This window comes from Propithecus coquereli, unplaced genomic scaffold (genome assembly GCF_000956105.1).
Source record: "Propithecus coquereli isolate 6110/MARCELLA unplaced genomic scaffold, Pcoq_1.0 Scaffold68, whole genome shotgun sequence".
In the NCBI taxonomy this organism is placed as follows: domain Eukaryota; kingdom Metazoa; phylum Chordata; class Mammalia; order Primates; family Indriidae; genus Propithecus; species Propithecus coquereli.
Window position 1 is genome coordinate 7,356,547 of NW_012152840.1, and position 21,222 is coordinate 7,377,768.

General features: G+C 43.2%; 1 protein-coding gene across 2 annotated transcripts in view; it reads right to left on the reverse strand.

The window, feature by feature from the left end:
• Nucleotides 1–246: 246 nt before the first annotated feature.
• The window catches only part of FBXO32 (F-box protein 32), a 37,453-nt gene continuing 16,477 nt past the window's right edge, over nt 247–21,222 (reverse strand). Inside the window, exons 5-10 of one of the 2 annotated variants that reach the window (XM_012660850.1) lie at nt 14,184–14,277; nt 13,151–13,335; nt 10,147–10,188; nt 7,286–7,468; nt 6,103–6,246; nt 247–5,664 (exon numbers count right to left, since the gene is read on the reverse strand). In XM_012660850.1, the coding sequence (XP_012516304.1) occupies nt 5,575–5,664; nt 6,103–6,246; nt 7,286–7,468; nt 10,147–10,188; nt 13,151–13,335; nt 14,184–14,277 (738 nt within the window). In that variant the 3' untranslated portion in view covers nt 247–5,574. The remainder of the gene's footprint in view (nt 5,665–6,102; nt 6,247–7,285; nt 7,469–10,146; nt 10,189–13,150; nt 13,336–14,183; nt 14,278–21,222) is intronic. The other variant, XM_012660851.1, reaches the window with a different exon arrangement.

Consider the following 21,222-nt stretch of genomic DNA (forward strand, 5'->3'; position numbering starts at 1 on the left):
AATTGTTCCCTAATCATTCTACTATACAAACAGTATATGGAAATATTCCAGTTACGCATAATGGTGTATTACGGACGCAGGTTGCCATTCACCGATAAGCTTATTTTTCTATGTATTCCTAGAAATCTTATAATAATAGTAACGAGTTTCTAGGAAAGGAATATAAGTTTCAATAGGTGATAAACATATTTGATATGATAAAAAAAAACAACTTGAATTGACATACACCAAAAATGCACCACGGTGTGTTGTTGGAAAAACATTTATTGCAATTCAGTGTCAAAAGTTTTTTACAAAAATATGCCACAGTCTGGTACAAACAACTATAAAAAAATCAGTTCATCATGCAAGAAAAGTGTGCAAATAATTTATACAGAAGGACTCAGCTCACACAATATTAAATAAACATCTTTGCATATAATTGGTCTAACCTTATGCTTTTAATTACAATGTTCAACCCCATCTAATATTTTTCATTAAAAAAAGTACATTAAAGCTTCTAAGCTTAGGACTTGGGCTGTAATATACACCCCCTTTAGCCAGGGTGCTTGGCACTTGGTAGAATAAAGATGGCGCTAAGGCTTCCCAAGTGTAGAGCATAGCTTGGGGCCTTCTGTTTAACAGATTGTGCATTGTTAATTAAACAAACACATCTATACTTAAAGACAGAAGAAGTCATGTTCAAACTCCAGAAGTAATGTCATAGCAGATGGAGTTTCAAGAAGTTCAGAGTTTTGGAGCAGTCGTCCATTTTTGGCCAAATGGCTAAGTTTTGGGAGATTTTTCAGGAAGCTTTGTTTGCTGAGTAAGTTCAAGGACACTTTGAAAAATGCCCAGCAAAGTAATGAATATTGTTGGCCCTTGCTCCTTGCTGCCTCATGGAATAATCCCCCTTTGCTTAGCGAAGATGAGGTTTAGCAGAGAGTGAACTTGCACTGGGATAGAAACTCACTGGACCTCACAGCTGATACTGGAAGAGGAGATGGAGCGGATGGATTAAATGTACCTCTGAGTCTAAGGCAGAGGAATACCTGCTTTGTTACCATCAGAACCTTGGTTTCTAGAAAGCAAGCCACTGCTCAGCCCTTATCTCTTTCTATAAGGGCCATCTTTTTGTAATTAAAATGTGAGTGCTCGAGGGAAAAGTGAATTTGTCAAAACATGCTGCTTACTTTATAGCGAGCAGGTTGTACTCACTAGAATGCCATACACACGACAGAGTCAGAGGCCTGTGAAAACATCAAGTTGCTCCTTAATCTGTCCAATAAGAATCAGGGACTTAAAATGTTTGGAAAAGTTAAAGGCCAGATGCCCAACACTGGGCAGTCTCCCATTCCACAGCGAAGGTCTTGAGAAGAATGACATTGGGGCCACATGTCACCAGCCATACCAAAAAGTGCTGGGGGTGGGGGAAGGAGCATACAAGGTCAGGCCTCAGGAGGCCCCAGGCTGACACTCGGCTCTGCCACTGGGTACCAGGTGGGCTGAGGCATGTTCCCAAACATTCTGGACCCACTTCCTCATCTTGAAAGACAGAAGGAGTGTCAGACTCCACCGTCTCTAATGTCCCTTCCGGGTCTGAAGTCTGGGGTAGGAGTTTCCTTCCTTTGGAAAACTAAAGAGGGTTTACTCTGCTCTGTGAAACAGAGAAGAAAGCATCTATGGAAGATGTTGAGTTTAAAGGAATCATCTTGTTTGTTGAAGCCATCAAGGGCCCAAGATATAAAGAGCAACATCTCTGCATTTGCCTAGAGGTTTGGGTTGCTTCTGAGGTCTGTTTAAGCACTAATAGGATTTTAGGCTAGTATCCAGTCAGATGAGATGGTTCACAGACTAAGATACTTGGAAACAGATTAAAAAAACCCAGATGTCAACACAGAAAATGATGATAGAGTTTAGTTAAAAAAATTCACACATAAAATTATAGTTAAAAAAATTCACACATAAAATAGAGTGTTTGCATAGCAAGACATTATTGCCCTACAGCCTGGCAGAAAAACATAAACTCAGGTGCATATTTTATGATAAACATTGTATTGAATGCTAAGAATGATACACTGTTGAACCTCTCTTGAATGATTTACCTCCTTTTAAATCATACCACTTGCTTAGACAAATGAAATTCCAAGCTCTTTCTCTTCTCCCATATAAAAACAACAGAAACAAGGAGGCTTTGTTAATAGCAAGCTCTTTATGGGAAAGGGTTTGTGAAGCCACAAAGATGAGAACTGTGGCAATAACACAACACACACCCACTACCTTACTTCACAGGTGCAAGTGGAACCTGCTCTTGTGTTGAGAGTTTTGCAGTGTAAGCCCAGTGCAATCGAAAAATGTCTTCCAGGGTACTTCAGTATAAAATTCATCATCATCAATCACATATCATCTCACAACTGACATATGGGGATGTTTTTACCTTATAACTTGTTCATTTCTGCCACCTGCCCTTCCATTCAACTGATTTGTCTGCCCAAAGTAACAGTGTTGAGTAATAACACAATCTAGTTTAAAATGTCATTGGATTTTTTTTTTTTTCCTGGATCTTGTTCTAAAGTGAGCACTCCTAAACGTCACATATTCTCCTTTCCCCAAATGCTGGGCCTTACTCTCAAGAGACTCTAGGTTTACTGCCCATAAACCTTGAGTTGGACCAAATCTTAACATCCCTGTGGATTTGCTCACACTCCCTGGCCAAAACACTTTCCTTCTTTGGAAGTCTGAATTACTTCATAGTTGACATCAATTTTGAATTCTGCTTTACAGGGTTTAGGGTGGGGGAAGGTAGGCACAGCAAAGGGAGTAGAGCATTCTGTCTCTTCCAGCAATTTCCATCGTCATGCCCTTCTGGCTTTTAGACCAGCAGTTCTGAGACAGGGATTATTTGTTTTTGTTTCTTAGGTCAGGTTGTCCTGGGAGGGTTTGCCCATAGACATTCTATAGACTTAGTGCCCAGGGAGCAAAAGTTTACTTTATAACTCACTTTACTTATATGTGAGGCTCTGGCCATGCTTAACAGGCACCACAGGCATCCAACACAGATTCTCTGGGCATGTTGTGCGCTTCCCATTGCCCCCACACAAACCACAGCATCAAAGATATGCCGTTTCTATTCCTTTCCCTCTCCCTCTCCACCTGCCATTTCCTTCCTATTCTCGTCTTCCAATGAAAGAGAAAATAAATGTTGATTTCCTCTTTTTTCCTTAAATTTCCTTGATTCTGTCATACACCACCTCCAATACCATCAAAGGACATGGGGCGAGCCCACAGGCACCATCTTGGCAAACATTTCAGAAGACGGTAACCCTGTCACTTGGGGCAGAGGACATCTTGCACAGATGGATGCTGTTGCCTGGTTCACCAGTTTTGTGCTAACAGTACAAAGCTGGCCATGTTTCTAGGACTGCAAACCCAAAGGGGCTGAAGAGTTTCTACCTTCCTCATCAGCAGGAAAGAGCAGAGGTCACAAGTTGATAGGAAGATGCGGAAGGCTACGAACCCCTCAATCTAAAACCGTCATTTGGAGTCAAAGGTTCCAGAGCTCTCCCAGTAATGGCAGGCCCAACTCCACCCCACATCTTTAAGGAAGCTGAGAAATTTGAGCGAAGCTGACAATTATGGAAGAAGTAGCTTTTTACTCAACATTCTAGGCCCTGCATTCCCAATGTGAAATTGATTCAGGGGCAGAAGAGGATTGCAAAAAATAAACCACAGGCATTACAATGGTTTCTGGCCTGCCGAGGTTCAACCTTACCCAACAAAAACCTTATTCTTTCATATTTACTTTTTCTTATTAAAGAAAATTTAAATTCAATTTAATTTTTTTCTTCTTGGGATGATAATGAAAATATACTGAGAAGTCCTGCTGTGGGCACAAACATTGCAAAATGAGGAGCACTGAATAGTTTACTTCTCTCAGAATGCTGACGCGTGGATTGCGTGTTACTGAGGGAAGGGTATGACGAGGTGTTGCGTCACCAGCTTGTCCCTTGCCTTGTTTCTGTACATGCTTAGCCATCTCTCCCCTTTTCTGGGTCACCCTAAGGATCAACCTTGAAGGATACACTGTTCCTCAACAAGAGTGTGCACCAAGTTCCTACTTCTGCTTCACTTTTTTGCCAAGGGCATGCAGGGTGACAATTTTATTTAGAAAAAAAGAAGCAAATGCAACTGCAAATATATGTACATTGTTGTAGAAAAGCAACACTCTATAAAAAGTAAAAAACAAAAACATCCCCCAGCCCTTCCCAGGAATATTTTACAATTAACTCATGAAGTCCTGAGATTTCCTTTCTTCCACAGCGACTGCTAATATTTGCCTCGCAAGATCCCCTGGGGTCTTTATGTTTTGACTGTCCAGCTCCCAAGCAAGTTTAAGATGAACTTATGGTACCTCTGCTTCCTATTTGGCTGGAACACCAGCCTTTATTTTTAATCAACCTTGCCAAAAGCCCTAGATCAGGTTGATTAAACATTGATGTCAGACCTAAAGAAAAGAAGCTTCCTAGCTCATCACCCTGGCAAGGGGAACAGCAACGGGTGAAACACTGAATGGGCTGATAGGGAAAACCAGTCTTTCAAGCCTCAGCACTTGGGCTCCAATCAGTCCACAGACATATGCTTATCCAGGAAGGTATCCAAGGAGGCCTGGAAGAGCCAGGAAGTTAAAGAGGAATAAGGAAACCTTCGTACCTATCACGAGACTAATTCTTTCTCTTCTGTGGCAGGACATCCTCTGGAACTGTTTTAAATTGGCCTTCTGTTTCCCCAAAGGAGCCGCAACATGAAAGGAAAAAAAGACACGTGTACTTCGGGGTTGTTCTAGGAAAAGAGGCAGCTCCAAAGAGGGCCCTGTTTCGTGAAACAAGATGAGGGTTGCTTCCAACATCCCTTTCTACTTAAAATCACTTTTTATAGTGATGAAAACATTTAAGAGAAAAACAGACACTGCCTATTTATTGTATCATGCGCGTTGTCAGAGTACTCTACGCTTTTAGAGGTAGACCTTTGTGTGGTATCTGTGGGATAAGGCCCTATGCCTGTGCGGGTTTAGGATGGGTGGCGCTGTGCTTTCGTTGCTTTTCAAAACAAACTCCAAATCAAAACCCAAAGCCCAAGGATTTCTTATATGTAGTTTTTCTTCTTTTTCTCTCTTTTTTTCTTCCTAAACAAATTTTCACATTGTAAACAAAGAGTGTTCTACTTTGTATTTGAGTTTTACCTTTTTCTTCCTAGGGAACTATAAAGGAGTTTCCACGAACATCAAGAGAATTCCGTTTTCACTGCTGAAATAGAATTCTTGCCCCTTATACTCTTGCTGGCAGATTGTTAGGACAAAAAAAGTTTATTTACAGTATTTCTGCTTTTCCATACCAATTCTAATGAGAAGTTCACATTCTTAAATTCCCAGTCAGCAACTGCATCCTTCCCCTCCAGTGTCCTCTCAACGACTTATCTCAGAAGTTTTGAGCCAATGTTTAAACTGTACACTATTTACACATGGAGTGTCCAAACACCATATTCCCAGCTATCCAATCAGCAGGGGGACCCTTCTGCAGGGTTGTCATGTGCTGAGATTCAGAACTTGAACAAGTTGATAAAGTCCTGGGGTGAAAGTGAAACGGAGCAGCTCTCTGGGTTATTGGCGGTGCACGGATGGTCAGTGCCCTGGAAGGGAACATCGTGGTTAGGTTTGAGTTCTCAGAGACGTCTCATTGGCTTTTGGCACCATAAGGCATTGCTCAAATTCAAAATAATGATTCTCTGTCAAGAATGCTACAGGTTTGGAAAAACTAAAGAGCTGTGGGCTTGCATCCACATGCATGTGCACCCGTGCACACAGACGTAGGAGGACTTAGGGGTGGGGTAGGTGGGTTACAAAAAAAGAAAAAAATAAACATAAGGGGTGAAGGAAATGAAGGTCTTTGAAAGTCTTCTGCCCCCTTCTACTCCTCCCAGCCACTGAAGCAGTTTCACCCTAACTTTAGGCTGGGGGCTGATATAGGGAAAGAACAGGAAAGGATTTGGCCTCGCAAGGCTGGCTGGCACTATTGGCTTTCAGGAGCTGGGCGAGGGGTCGGTGGTGGCCACCTCTGAGACACATACCTTCCAGGAAAGAATGTGACAGTGTCTGCAAAGCTGAAGGGTGTCTCCATATTGCTCTTTCCTTGGGTAACATCGAATAAGTTTAAAATACATCTTCTTCCAATCCAGCTGCCCTTTGTCTGACAAAATTAATCGCTTGCGGATCTAAAAAATCAAATGAATGAAGGAAGTTTCAGGAGAGTTTGTCAAGAAGATGGTTTGTCAAGAAGATGGTTTGTGCTTTTCTGGTTTAGAAAAGTTCTTCCACCCTCTTTTCCTCTTTTTAAAAATCTCTACCCTACAATAGCCAGAGGAAAAAACTATCAAGATATAAAGAAGTACTTTCTTAGCTCTCCCCAGTTAAACAGTAGGTTTTAACCAGTCTTTAAAAGAAAACAGGTAACTGGTGATTTGTTCTTAGTGAGCTTTACTAAGTCACATTTGGATGGTCCTTTAAAGTTTAGGTGATCTTAATAAACAACTTCAATTTTTTCTTTGCTGTATAGACTTGAGTGATTATTTCCAGGGAGATGCAATAACTGCTTGGCAGTGTGGCTTTATTTTATATCTAAATATTAGTGGCTTCACGAACAGAACTTGTTAAACTCACACATCTATATAAAGAAACTGGAAAAAGACCAACAAACTTGAGGCAGCATGACGAGGGGAAACAGGCTTGGAGCTGGTATCTGAAGGCCCAAATTCAAGTTCAAGGCCAGTTTCCTCACCCAGGGAGCCACTTCACTAATTTGGATATGTCACTTAGCCATTTGTGGTTGTCATCTCTTCATCTGTTTAAAGAGGGCAGAATAATAACTATCCTTTCTTGAGTCATTAAAATAATATGAAATAATGTCTGTAAAAGTACTTTCGCTGCAAAGTACCAAAAAAAGGTAAGTTATTTGGTTATAGAAAGAAAGGATGGGTGCCAATTTATGAATTTTTTTTGAGCAAGTTGTAAAATGCGAATAGGTTAAGAATGTAAGTTTTTTTCCCCCATTAAAATTACCTGAAAACAAACAGACAAACAACCCCTCACACATTCATTATTTAAAAACTCCTCACACTGTCATTTTCTAGTCACACTAGAAGGCCCTGGAGTAGGAGGCACCCACACCTCATGCCTGAGAAGGACGCCAAGGGAGGAGCTTAGGGTGGGGGCAGAGCAGGGAGGGCAGCGGCGAGGCCTGCCGGGCCTACCGACCTGCCGCTCGGAGAAGTGGTACTGGCAGAGCTTCTTCCACAGCAGCCGGTCCTCGCTGAGCACGTGCAGGTCGGGGGCTGCCTGGCCCAGGCTGACCAGGTCCCGCCCGTCGCTCAGCCGCTGCATGATGTTCAGTTGCAGGCACAGAGGCAGGTCAGTCAAGGTGAGGCCTTTGAAGGCAGGCTGCAGAGAGAAGGATGACAAGCTGGGGGTCAGAGAGCACCAATTCACCAGCTGACTCCCTCCTAGGAGGCAGCTGTTCCCTCGTCCTCTACCCTCAAGCTGGTTTACTGATCAGAGGTCAAAAGCAGTAATTCTCCCCATCATAAATGCAGAACCAGGACCCACGGCCAAGACCCACAAGAATGGCCTGCAGTGGCTTGAGCTGAGTATGCCAGAGGGATTTTCCTCAGTTTCACAAAGCTTTATAGTTTTACTCTCAAAGATTCTCCAAACAGCACATGTTGTATTCTCCTGCTTTACTCAGTTCACTCGATGACAAGATTCACTACCTTCCGGAAGGCCTCATTGCCCTGGATGGAGCAACCCAGGCTGCCAGCCTCGGCTCCCATCTCACGGCCCTCTTGTGACCTCTGGTCCCTCCAAGCAGGTTACTCACGGGTTCCCAAACACACCTTGCTCATGCGTCCTCAACGCCCTCGCCTGCCCAGGCCTCTGCTTGGACAAACCTCACCCCACGACATTCAGTTCAAACCCACTTCCTCTGAGAGACCTTTTTTGCTTTTGTGACTTCCTTAGGCTTTATTTGTCACACCTTTCTAGAATTCCTGATCTTTTTCAGACATTTTTTGCAATATCCTCCTTTTTGTCATATAACGTAATCCTTTTATAAAAGGAACCTTGAAGAAAACATTCCTGTGAGAATTTAAGCTCTATGAAGGCAGGAATTTTTATCTTTTATCACCACTGTGTCCCTAGTGTCTAGAACAGTACTCAGCACATAGAAGGCACTCAATAAATATCTGTGGAATGAATGAAATCCAAATAATTAAATAGGTAGAAAGCAACAATATAAAAATCCTGCGCTGGTATGTGTGTGTGTTTGTGTGTGTGTCTGGGCACATGGGGAATGGCTCGTCCAGAACTCTTTGGCCTACGCTCCACCATCCATTGAGGCATTTCTACTGAAACCTAGGACTTCGTGGAACATTTCGAAACTGCCGATCTGTGGATAATACATAGGCAATTAATTATGAGCTTCTCTAGGAGCTTCTACTATACGCCTGAACTTTTATTTAAGCCTTTATTACCTAAAATAAAGTTTTAAGTAATAAAACTTCATGATACCCCATCCAGACCTACATCCCTGAAGACAAGGTCTAATTTTGTATCTCTTGCAGACTAGCCCAGCACAGACAAGCTCTCTTGAGTGCCTACTACAGCTTGGTGCTGAAGTTGCTGCAATGAGCTCTTTAGGCTGGCGGGAGACCCAGGAACATAAGCAAATAGTTACAGAACAATACGCCATCATAGAGGGAAGCACAAAGTGCCATGGGAACAATCTGGACCCAGGAGCTCCTCAAATATATTTGCTGATATATCCTTAGCTTCAACAGGATGCTGCAGAAGTCAACAGATCACATGGGACTGTGTTCCTGTGTTCCTTTCCACACTAGTTCTGGGTGAACTCTCAATTCTGGACTACTGACATTTTTAGGTCAATGTTCTCTTACCTCTGAGAGGTCACAGGAAAAAAAAAAATACAGGACGAAGAAACCCTTTCTTAGCTCAGGAAGAGTTAATACCTTGAGAACTGATACCCTGAGAACAGGTATCAATTTCCCTCCTCAAACTCTGTATGAAGCACATCGATGCCCAAACACACAGAGGACTCCAGGGGACACTCGGTCTCAGCAATTCCCTCCTGTGTCCGCTGCAAGGCAGGAAAGGCATGACCCTGGACGGGGACAGAGGCGAGGGGCCTTGGGAAGGCTGAACCCCTGAGAAAAATGGGGTAGGGGTGCCATGGATGAAAACTGGGCGCACGAGCGGCGGATCTGGATCCCGGCTCCCTTGGGAAGTCTGGGTCTCAGTTTCCCCATGTTCAAAATGAATGGTTTAGAAGACTCCGAGAATCCCTTCCAGCCCTAACAATCTCAGACCTGGAAGGGCTTCGGCCTCCTACTCATCAGAATTATCTATGACTCGACAATTTGTATCTCAGCTCTACTTCAGGCTGCCAGGCAGAACTTTCAATTGTTTGCAAAATTCAGGTCTTTGCCAACCACAGAAGGCCCTAGACCTATTTGTCGTTTATCATCTGCTGCTGATCATATGAGCTAATAAAACTGCCATGAGATTTTTTTTGTTTCCAGTGCTTCAAAGCCTCTACTTTTTTGGTTAAAACTCCCAGGCCAATTATTACATTAACTCCTATTAAAGGCAAGTCCACTTGGCAGAGTTCACTCTGTCAAATTTTCAAACCTGCACTTTTCCAAAAATCTTTGCCCAGACCCCATGCTGAGTCCTTACTCCTGAGAAATGGTTAACTACTTGTGAGCCAGCTTCTTTTTGAATATAAACATACAAAATAAAAATAAGTCACTCTTGCTCCTCTAATCCAGCATTTGGCTAAAATCCATTTGTACCTGTCTACCCCTCCCCCTCACACACCTCCGAACCCTGCCTTGTCTATAGCCCACTGTCATTATATTTGATTTCCCCTCCTACAAACCGCTTCTCTTAACTTTCTTCCTTCATCCTTTATTATATTAATTATTTTTTCCAGTAAAAACTGGCTCCATAGAATTAGATGTGAAAATTTCAAAGGAAAACAAGATTACTGGCTGGGAACATACTGATAGAACTTTGGCAAATAAAACATTTACTAGGAAAGTTACCTTAATATTTTCACATAACAATGTACTTCTCTTTGGGCCAAACTGATAAAAAAAAAAAGTGAGTTTTAAAATACAGTCCAGACTGAAGTAATTAAGTCCTTTCTCTTTTTCCCTCCCTTTTTCTCTCTCAATCTTTCTTTCCTCTGGAGAGTTGGGCGTCTGTGTGCAAAGCCCTTCAGGGCTCCGTGGGTTCCAGCACAGCTCTCAAAACGATGTAGCTCAGAGCCAAGGAGAGTTGGGGCAGAGGACAGGAGAGAGGAAGGGGCAAGGCACAGCCTCTGCAGAGAGGCCTGGCTTTAGTTCTCATTCCACATCCTTCCCGGGGCAAGGCCCCGGCCACATTATTTTTAACTACTTGGTCTAATTTTTCTCATTTGTAAAATGTGGATAAATATATCTTATAAGGTTGCTAGGCAGAGTACATAATGCATAGAAGTACTTAGCACAGTGCCCAATAAATATTAGCCACTATAATGACTTCTACTTACAATTATTCTCTAAATGAGTTAATTGATACACATGAAGGACTTAGAAGAGTGTCTACACAGAGCAAATCCTTAACAATAATTACAGTTACTGCATTTACAATACTTATTCTGCATCGGGCACTATGCCAACTGCTTTTTATGTATTAACATAAGAAATCTCACACCAGGGCTATGAGGGAGGCCTTATTGTCTCTATTTTCCAACTGAGGAAAGTGAGGCATGGAGAGATTGAATAACTTGCCCTTAATCCTGAACTTGGCAAATTGTCATCGTCATCCCTAACACAGGGCAGTACTTTCCAACTGTGTTCCTTTGAATGCTGAACAAGCACTTCAGGTGAGCCGTGGGAGAAGACTCCTCCTCAACCATTCATTCATTCAACTGAAAGTTACTGACTATCTCCTGCTCTGTGCCAGGTACAGGGAGTAAGATGGGTAACACCCTTTCTTTGTGGAGTTCCTCAGCTGGTGAATGGAGACAGAAAAGTGCATACATGTGAGACAAGTTCAGACTGTAACAACTGCACTGAGGAAGGTGATGCGCTAGTGGCGTTGATGGATTGGAAGGTCATGGAAGGCATCAAGCTTAAAAGCCTGGAGGTAGGACCAAGCTTGGAGCATGCAGAGAACAGCACGGCTTGGCTGGAGCTCCTCGTGCACAAGAGTGAGTGAGCTTCAGTGTTCGCTCTCTTCCACATGGGATTTCATTGCATTAAAGAGATTTAAATAAAGCTGGATCATTGGATAAATAGTTGGAAGAAAGCTAGATTGAAAAAAGTTTGGAAACCATCGATGTTAAGCAAGCTTTGCCATTTTAGGAATAAGAAGTTCAGGATTCAGGCCTCAGCTCTGGCCCTAATTGCTGCGTAACTCTGGAAAAGTCACTGCACTTCTCTGGTCCCCACTCCTCCCTGCCCCGAGAAGAGTAATAGCAATCACAATGGCTACTTCCTAAGAGTGTCTGCATATCAGCTATGAAGGGCTCTGAGGAAGTAAGCCCATGGACGTGCAAGGTATGGGGGCAGAGGTGGCCAAGGGGTCTCCTACGAGGTGGGCAGAAGGAATGGGGGCAAGCTCCAGGCAAGTGTGACCATCTTAATGGCCATTCCAAAGTTGCTGGAGGGAAGATGCCCTTAGAACAAATGGGACTTGCTCATTTATATCACTGGCTGGGAAATTTCTCTCCTGGGCTTAGAGAAAACAGTAAGTATTAAATCCAGGCTGCAGAGAATTCCAGCAATCAGGTGGAAAGTGTAAGTGGGTTTTCTGTGACAGGTAAGCTGGGAACTTGGGTGTCAGTTCACATGGTCAAACTGTGCCTACACTTGAGAGATGGGAATGAGGACATTATTAGAATAAATCAAATCAGGTAAGTGTTCATCATAAACACATTTTCTTTAAATAATCAAAGAATCGAGATTGTTTCTGAAGGATGACTTGCATTTGTGCTCCTCTCTGTGCGTGCACGTCTGTGATTGTGTGTATGTGGGTGTGAGCTGGGTGACTAGCCTACGTGACTCTCAGGAAGTCACGTAACTCTGAGGCTTCCAGTTATTCCCTCTGTTTCAGAGCTTAAAAATCTAAGGCACGGAGAGGTCATTAACAGTAAAGTCAAGGATATGTATTTTGAAAACTTGATATAGTAAAATAGTTATTTAAAAGAGGTTAAAGAGATTTCTTCATGCTACCTTCTCCCAACATGGGGAAGCCCCAAACATGATCATTGTGGGGCCCGGAAACCACTTAACACAGCCACGGCTGGTGATTAGATAAACAAGCAAAGTGCTATGTGAGCTGCCTAAGTGCGTCTGTCCATTAGTGAGCCCTAAGAGATTACACCAGCATCTTTCTCACATTTTTGTGTGCCTTAGTCCTCCTGCTCACTACTAAGAGGACAAGAGCTGAGGGCCAAGTCGTGTTTTGAAAGCCAAAAGAAACTACGGATACAGACAGCCATGCTTCGCTGGTAACATAGGGCTTTTTCTTTTTGCTTTCAGTGAGAATTGCTCATCTTTTCCCTCATGTACGTTTACAGTGTTTAATCAAAGCCTTCCTTTGTTATAACTACCAATAATTGGAACTAGAATTTTAGAAGGCTGGTACCAGCTCTCCAAGCCACGGCCTTCACAGCTCTATTGTATCCAAGGCAGCATCCCAAAGCTGCAGACAACTCATTCTTTATAAGGAAATGGGCAAAGAGAGATCTCTGAACCCTACTAAAGACTTCAGCACGACAGCCAGCATCTCCCCAAAAGCCAAGTTTCCAGTTTTCCCACGATGGTTCAACTGCCATCTGTCATCTTTCATGCACTTTGATCCTGTTTTGCCAAGTTCTTCTTCCCACCCTCCCTGTATCAGGAGGTCCCCCCAGGCCACGTTCAGTGCCAGGACCAAGCATCAGATCAGAACAGACCAGATTCTTCCATCACCAGAGTGGATTTAAAGTCCTGGCGAGGCCGTTCAGCATCTCAGTGCAGGGACCGACTGCGAGGGTGAGGCTGGGGTGCTCCTGCTTACCCTGGTGATCTGGATGTTGTTCAGCTGCTGCTGCCAGTGCAGAATCGTCTCCATCCGATACACCCACATGTTAATGTTCCCGACCAGCACGGACTTGCCGACTCTTTGGACCAGTGTACATAAGGACGTGTAGAGGGTCTGCAGTAGTTCTCTTATTAGTCTAATGTTTTGCTGGTCTTCAAGGACTTGAGAGGGGAAGAAAAAAAATTAATTGCAGTTATGATACTGGAACATCCTGTATTTTATAAGTGGGCTTTTTTCTTTTCCATTCTGCTCATGTTACCCAGGCATTGCCTCTGGGGATATGGTTTTCTTTTTCACCGGTGTTTATGCTACACTTGGCCAAGCTTCTGCACTGAAGGTTAAGGGGTAGAGTTTCCTTTATCTAGGTCTCTCTTTGTTCTCTTCTCCCTGGTTTTCTATAAAGCCCCTTTGTCTTTTCATTGTTCCTCCAGTGCCCATGGCTCACCTGATCAGAAAGCCGTCCCTGTTGCCCAGCAGTGGTGTCCCTTTTAAATGGTCAGTGCAAGGAACATGGTTCTGGGGTTTGGAGCTTAGGTTCTAAGCCTGTCTGGCTGACTCTCTGTGTGACAGATAAATCACATCTTATTAGGGCCTCAGTTTCCCCATGTATACAATGAGTCTGCAGAACCAGAGACCTAAGATTCCTTCTAGCTCAAATAGTGTATGAATCCATTCTGCCTTTATACATAGCTCAATATTCTAGGAATTTGGAATCTGGAGACTCAGTAGCCAAGGTCAGGACATGTGCCTACACTTAGAAGCCTGAGAAGCCTTATAGCAGGACATATGGATGACACTAAAGAAAGGACAGGAGGTCTCACCCTTTGCCATGAGGATGAGTGGCACCCCTTTCTGAATTGGAATCTGGCACCCCTGAAATGTAGCTGGAGTTATTCATTTCCATCCATTCACATTCCTTTAAATCTAATGACATGCTCACTCTATTGGAAAATCCATCTGCCCATCCCCATGTCTATAAAAAGGGGTGAGAGAGTGAGAGAGAGCTCACCTTTCAGTACCACTTTTTCCAAAATGTTCATGAAGTTCTTTTGGGCGATGCCACTCAGGGACGTGAGCTGTGACTTTGCTATCAGTTCCAACAGCTGTGGATAAAAATAGAAGTCGCCAGGCTTAGAATACAGAGATATTTTTCTCTTCTAATCTTCACTTTTGAGTCCAATGACACGTGGCCACAGACTGACGGGGAGAGATAAATGGCAGGCAGGGCCACAATGCAATAAAAAGCAGATGCTCAGAGTGAAAGATAAATGGGGTAATTCAAAACCCAGGAATCAGGCTGAATATTTAATTGCTTTTTTCTTTTAAATATAAAGAGTTTTGGCTTCAGCCAGGGCTAATACATTCTGTTTGTCCTACTTTGGCAAGTGGAACTGACATACTCTGAAGGGAACAAAACCTCCCGTGACCTGTGAAAGTTTTGTGTTCTGAAAAATCACCCCCTGGTGGGAATTCTTCTGCCCCCACTTGAACTTCTTCCCCCCACTGGCACTGACTGCTCTCAGGCACCTAAAAGCTCATGTTTAGCATCCATGTGCACGTTCCAAGGGAGTAGAGATTCTTATCCAGATATCTCCTGCTTCTGCAGCGTTCGATAAACATGTCTGTTAAGGAAAATCTCTCATTGCACTTAGCTTTCTGGAGAAAGAGGCCAATCGCAGGAAGAGAGAGAAATTCAGGGATGTACAGTATGTATTCCTATTTCTACTTAGAGGCAGTGAGGTTACTGTGGCTAACAAGTAGGATCCTTGCAGCTCTTAGCCTCAGATTCAAGTCTTGATTTGGCCACTTACTAGCTCTGTGATTAAGGGCAAGTTACTATATTTCTTGGTGCCCCCGTTTGTTCATCTGTAGTAATAACACTTAGAAGCCCGAGGGTTGTTGTGAGCTTTAAATGAGAGAATGCACACAAAGCCCTTAGCACAGCACCTGGCACAAAGTAGGTGCTAAATAAAGGTTGGTTAATTTGTTGAAAGAGTATGTCCCACTCCTACCACGCCCATTGTTGCCAGACAAAAATAAATAAAGATAATAACTGAAGTCAGTGCACCCTTAGTCCAATCTTTCTTTCTTTCTATAGCAAAATTATTTATATATGAGGCAAGATTTTTTTAAAAAGTGAAAGATTCTATTGTTGAAAAATGAAACTTTAGACTGGAAGAGGTCTTAGAGATCATCTGTTCAATCCACTTAACTGATGAGCAAAGGCTCTAAAGACCACTCCCCAACCAGGGAGAGGACTCCGCAGTCCTTCTCAACATAGGAAAATAAAAGGATACACTTCATGCTTTCAAAGAGTCATGAAACAAAAGAAGTTGATATAAAGTAAAAATAATTAATTTCATCAGAACCCACCAGGCCCCCAAGGAAAACCGACTAGACAGAGACAACCAAGACCCTTTTAGGTTGAGGCTGGAATCTCTGCTCCTAGGAAACTTTCTAAGAGAGTTTCATCTCCTGGCCACGTTTCAGCCCAGCTTCACATCAGGTCAATAAACACTGAGCATCACACATGTGTTGGGCTGTGGAAGCAAGGCTGAGGGAAGAAGCAAAGTGAAATTTTAAAAAATTGGGTTGCAGAGGAGAATGGAAGCTTTTGGATCAACACCCCTGGCAATTCAGAGCACCTCTGCTCCAAGGCATTTGTTTAAAATTTTTGTCACCATGGAGTTTTTTAGGAGCCTGTCAAACCACACACAGACTTTTAATTTCCTGAATATAATTTTACTTTAAATTGAAAACAACAACAACAACAAAACAAAACCCCATACCAAAAACTCTTTTCCTGCCTGGCTTATGTATCTTTTACACATGCAGGGAGAGATGCAGCCACTCGACCAGGAGGAGGAGGTGGTTTGTTACGATTAGCATGATTAGCATGGGTGATCTAAGGTTGGGAGTCAGGTGCTCACTGAGTATCCACAACAACAGACAAGAAATCAAAACACCAGTAGAGGCCCCGTCTGTGGGCAGCAACCACACCGGATGCTGTCTGTCTGTCTAGTTTAGCTCTGCCACCAACCAGCACGTGACAGTCAAGAGGAACGAAAATGATACAAAGGGACTGGCCAAACCTTTCATTTATCTCCCTGACCAACAGCAAGATTCAGAAGGCGTAGTTGAAGGCCATTAATACCCTGAGCCTCACATGACCAGCACGAAGCAAGATGAAAGAAAACAAAAGCCCTGCCTTAGCTCTTGAAGGGCAGTGGACTGTGCACTGTGACTCATCACTGGCTGGGAGGTGGGGAGCAGGGAGGAGGGCGGGCAGAGCACTGCCTGAACTCCATCCAAAACCCATGTTCCATGTGACTACTATCTCAGGAGGGTGTCAGTTTCAATCTTGTCTAAAAAGGCATCAATCACAAGGACAAGAAAACTCTCAAGGCTATGACTGGGCATTTGAGAGGGAACAAAAGCCTTTTGGTCCTCTTTAGGAGGAGGCATAGAGGAGCAAAAATTTATCAACTGACAGCATAATGACATGGCAACTATTCTGTGTTTCATCCTATCTCAAGGGAAAGTTGCTTTTTTTACTTCTGGGCAGGTGTGGAGTCAGGAGAAAGAACCCTGGAATAGAAGGCCTGGATTCTCTAGTTAGGTGGCTTTTGCAACCGTCATTCATTTAGCAAGAGTTTTCTGAGAGTCCACTCTGTCCTAGTGTTGTGGTAGGTGACAGAGATATGATGATAGAAACACATGATTCCTAGACTTAAGTAGTTCACGTCTAGTCTATGGTGTAGTCATTTAATTTCTCTGAGCCCCAATTTCTTCATTTCTAAAATGGATATAAAAAGACTATTTACTCCACAGGATTGCTATTAGAATTAAGTGAGATAAATCTGTAAAAGCCCACTGTCAATACCAAATATAAGGCATTATTATTATTATAAGGTATTATTTCTTCCCCTTCCAAACCTAAGTCTTTTAGTGAAGTTTAAAGTTGATATCAGGGGTTGGCAAACTTTTTTCTGTAAAGGGCTAGATAGTAAATGTTTTAAGGTTTGTGGGCCATGTGGTCTCTGTAGCAACTACTCAGCTCTGCAGTTGTAGGGCAAAGGCAGCCAGAAACAATATGTACATGAATGAGCATGGGAGTGTTTCAATAAAACTTTATTTACAAAAGCAGGTGGAGGGCCAGATTTGGCCATAGTTTGCCATCATCTGGTATATATCACAGAGTTGAATTGTGAGGGCTCCAGAGTCAAACTGCCTGCCTCAGATTTCCCATCTGTAAAACATGCATAGTAATACTACCTACTTCAGAGTTATGAAGAGTAAATGTGTTCATAAAGCACTTATAACAGTGCCTGGTACAAAGAATATACTCAATAAATTATCACTAGCTTTTATCATAATACAGAGAGCATTACTAGGTAAAATTATGGGCAGGCAGGAAATAGTGAGTCAATAAGGTAAGTACAGCTAGTTTAAAGGCCTTCAGAATCCCTGTATTTCAGCTGTATGTGTTGTCTGCTTACATGCTTTCAAATTTTAATATCTGTCATTATTATTATGTGATATATGTAATAGCTCTCTGTTGATAAAAGTTAATGTTGACACATTTTATGACTTGCATAGTTCTATCTACCATGAAGTCTTATTTTACTAACAATAATGGGTGTTTACTGCGTGCCAGTGACTGTGCTAAGCACTTTCACGCATGATCTTATTTAGTCTCCAGTGACAACCCAGTGAGGCACGTTCCCCATGTGACAAATGCTGCTACTGAGGCTCAGGGAAGTTAAGTAACTTGCCTAAAGACACACCAGCAGTACCAAATGGTGGACCAGGACTTGAGCCTCGATATGTCTAACAGAGAACATGTCTTTTGATACCTTAAGGCCTTCAGTTTGTCAAGGCCAACCAATTTTGCATCTAGGGCCAAATTTCACTCTAAAAATGGTAGTGATACCATGTATTGTTTTGTTCTGGGGAAGCATAGCCTATAAATTTTATTCAATATTATGTTGGCACTGGTAATTAGCTTTTAATATTATGGGATAAATAATACCTAGAAAGTGTTGATAGCTCATTTAGGACACGGTGTTGGGTAAACCATTCGGTCTACCTCCCACATCAGCAGAAAGAGGTAGGTAGTGATGTAGACTAGTAGTGAAGAGGGCAGAATTTGTTGATTTTATTTCTGTGTTAAGAGAGCTGTGTGCCTAGGGAAGATGGTTTGTATCTAGCAATTTGTTTACCAAGATGATTTAGCCAATGGGATTCTTTGCCTCTAGCCACAGGACAAAAAGAAAGCAGAGGAAAATGTCTTGTTTGGAAGTGGCTGTTTTCTGCTGGGCATATTTTAGCCCAGGTGCCAGCAGTTTGTGGCTGTGTTTGTGGAGAGGCAGGGGGGTGAGGGGGAAGGAGGAGGCGGCTTCTCGGCTCCTCTGGCATTTCATGCTGTCATTACCGTGTGGGCACTCCGGGTATCCGGCATGATCTGCAGTGACTCGTGCAGGAACAGGAATGGTTCTGAGCTACTGGAGGAAGGGATGGTGGTCACCGCAGGCCACAACCACATCCTGCCCTTCAGCTTTGGCTTATGCTAGTTTTTGGAGGCGATGAGTAGGAGAAAAATCTAGTTGCAAGCAGTACCCTATAGCAAATCTCAAGAGTGGACATCAACCACAATTCGAAGTGGTGTTTGGAAGAGGAATAGGCAGAAGAGAGATTTTACTCCTAGCCCACTGTACTCGCATAAAGAGCAGGTTTCTTATCTTCTCTTTCCTTGGGTTCACGTCCTAGCATAGCATTCATATTTTTAAAAATACATCAGTTCACATCACTTCTTTGCTTAAAATTCTCAAATGGCTTCCCTTTGCATCTAGGAACAAATTCAAGCTCCTGACCATGACTGGCAAGGTCCTCCCTGATCTGGTCTCTGCTCCTTTTCCAGCCTTGTTTTGCATAGTGTTTCCCAAACTCATTCTGCTCTGGCTGCACAGGGCAAGCTCCCAGCCTTTGCTTTGGCCACATCTTCACATGCTTAACTCCAAACCTTCCCTCAGGTCTCAGTTCAAATATCACCTGCCCAGAGCTCAGAGAGCCCTTCCCTGACTGTCCTATAGAGAACCTCCCTGTTCCCATCTTTACCTTACTATGGTTTCATTGTTCCATTTATGTGTATCTGAAATGGTCTTGTTTCCTTACTTGCTGATTGGCTAATGAGGAAGTAAACCTGTAGACAGCAGGGTTTATCCTGCTTACCACGCTACCCCCAGCCTGGAACATGGTAGGACCTCAACAAATACTGTTTTTTAAAATATATTTGTCTTTCTGAGTCAAAGAGTGTTACAGCTGCAAAGGACCCGGAAAAAAGTTTACCCTAATTCCCTCCTGCTATAGATGAGGTGGCTCATGATGGTCAAATGACACATCAAGGTCAATGGCAGATGGTCTAGATGGTCAGGTCAGTATTCATATGGGGTCTGGTACCAGACTGATGCCCCAGGATCTGCACTTGGGCCTACGAGTAAATTACTCATAATGCAAACATATCTCAAACACTTTCCAGAAGGGCAAGCAGCCTGAGACCCTAGTGCCAGAGGAATGCTAAACAACCAGGCCTTCAGAAGCAGCAACAAAATAGCAGCTTCCCCCACCTGTTAGCTTAAAAGGACAAAGCTATACCAAGCTTAATCACGAGGCTGTTGCCCAAGCATATTGTGTAATTCTCACAGAGGATTGTCAAGAACATAATTTATCCCCAAATTCTTCCATCTCCTATAACAGTGGATGCCACAGCATGAAGTATATGTCTGATTGGAAAATCTTCCAGTTATCACAGGCAGGAGAAAGAGTCCCAGGCTCAAGAAGCCCTGCCACGTCTCAAATGCGCGATGCCCACGCTGGGTGCCCATAGGAATACGAAGGTTATGCTTTTTGCAATAAACCCTTCGTTAACTAGGCAGTGCCTCTCCTTGCACTGAGAGCTGCATACTTCCAAGGCCCTTATTTACTCAATGGATAACACAGATTAAAAACCTGCAAAGATTTGTCTTGATTTTGAGCTTGAACACAGACAGGTTGAAAGAGGAAAAATTTCAGTAGCATTAATAATCTTAAGGCTTGTCAAGAATGGGTAAATATTATTTGCAAGTAAAACCTCTCTCTAACTGAGGGAGGCAAAATAGCAAGGAGGGCCAAGTTTACAGGAATTAACTGTATTCACAGCCGAGAGAAGCTTGCATCTCCCTCTTCCATCCGTCCCAGTTACTTTTGAATTTACAGTGGCGCCCCAGCCCCTGTTGCATAGATCTTAACAGTGAGGCTCAGCTCAGGGGTCTTGCTTAACTTGAGCTCCCACCTACCCCAGCACACCCCACCTCTGCCCACGGTCCCATGAGGCTGAATGTCATGTTGCCCTGGCCCCCGGCCTACCACCACTCCTTTCTACTTCAGTTCCTTCCCATCTCCAGGTTCTGCTTATGCCATTTGTCCCTGCAAAGCCTTTCCACTTGCCTTTTTTATCTGGCCAAATCTAGCCATCCTTCAAGGAGGGAGAATTTTAGGTCCTACGTCTTTCAACAAGCCATCTGCAATGCTCCTAGACAGTGCCCAATTCAACTTGCTGCTTAAGTAGCTGTGCCTTGTTCCCCAGAGTAACCCGAAGCACCTGACAGGCAGGGGCCGGGTCTTGCATGATTCCCAAGTGGCTGTGGCAACACTGGATTTATGGGCTGAATACACAAATACCTGTTCAGGGATTCAAAAGCATCCATTAGAATCAATTTGCTGCATACGGGGACCTAGCAGGAAAATGCTGTCCACTCTCTGCTCCTTGCCATTGGAGACCTCCTCCTTTAGTGGAATGGAGAGGCCTTGGGATTCTACATCACAGATACTCAGAGTCTAGTGTCAAATACTCTCAGGAGCATCCCTCCTGGGATGGGAAAAAGCTGTTGGACTGGCACTTAAAACTCAGCTCACTGGTCCAATTTAGCACATCCCCTATATGATAAACACCTGACTTAGCCAGAAGCCTAGGTAGAATTTTAATAGATATATTTTTAATATATTATAAT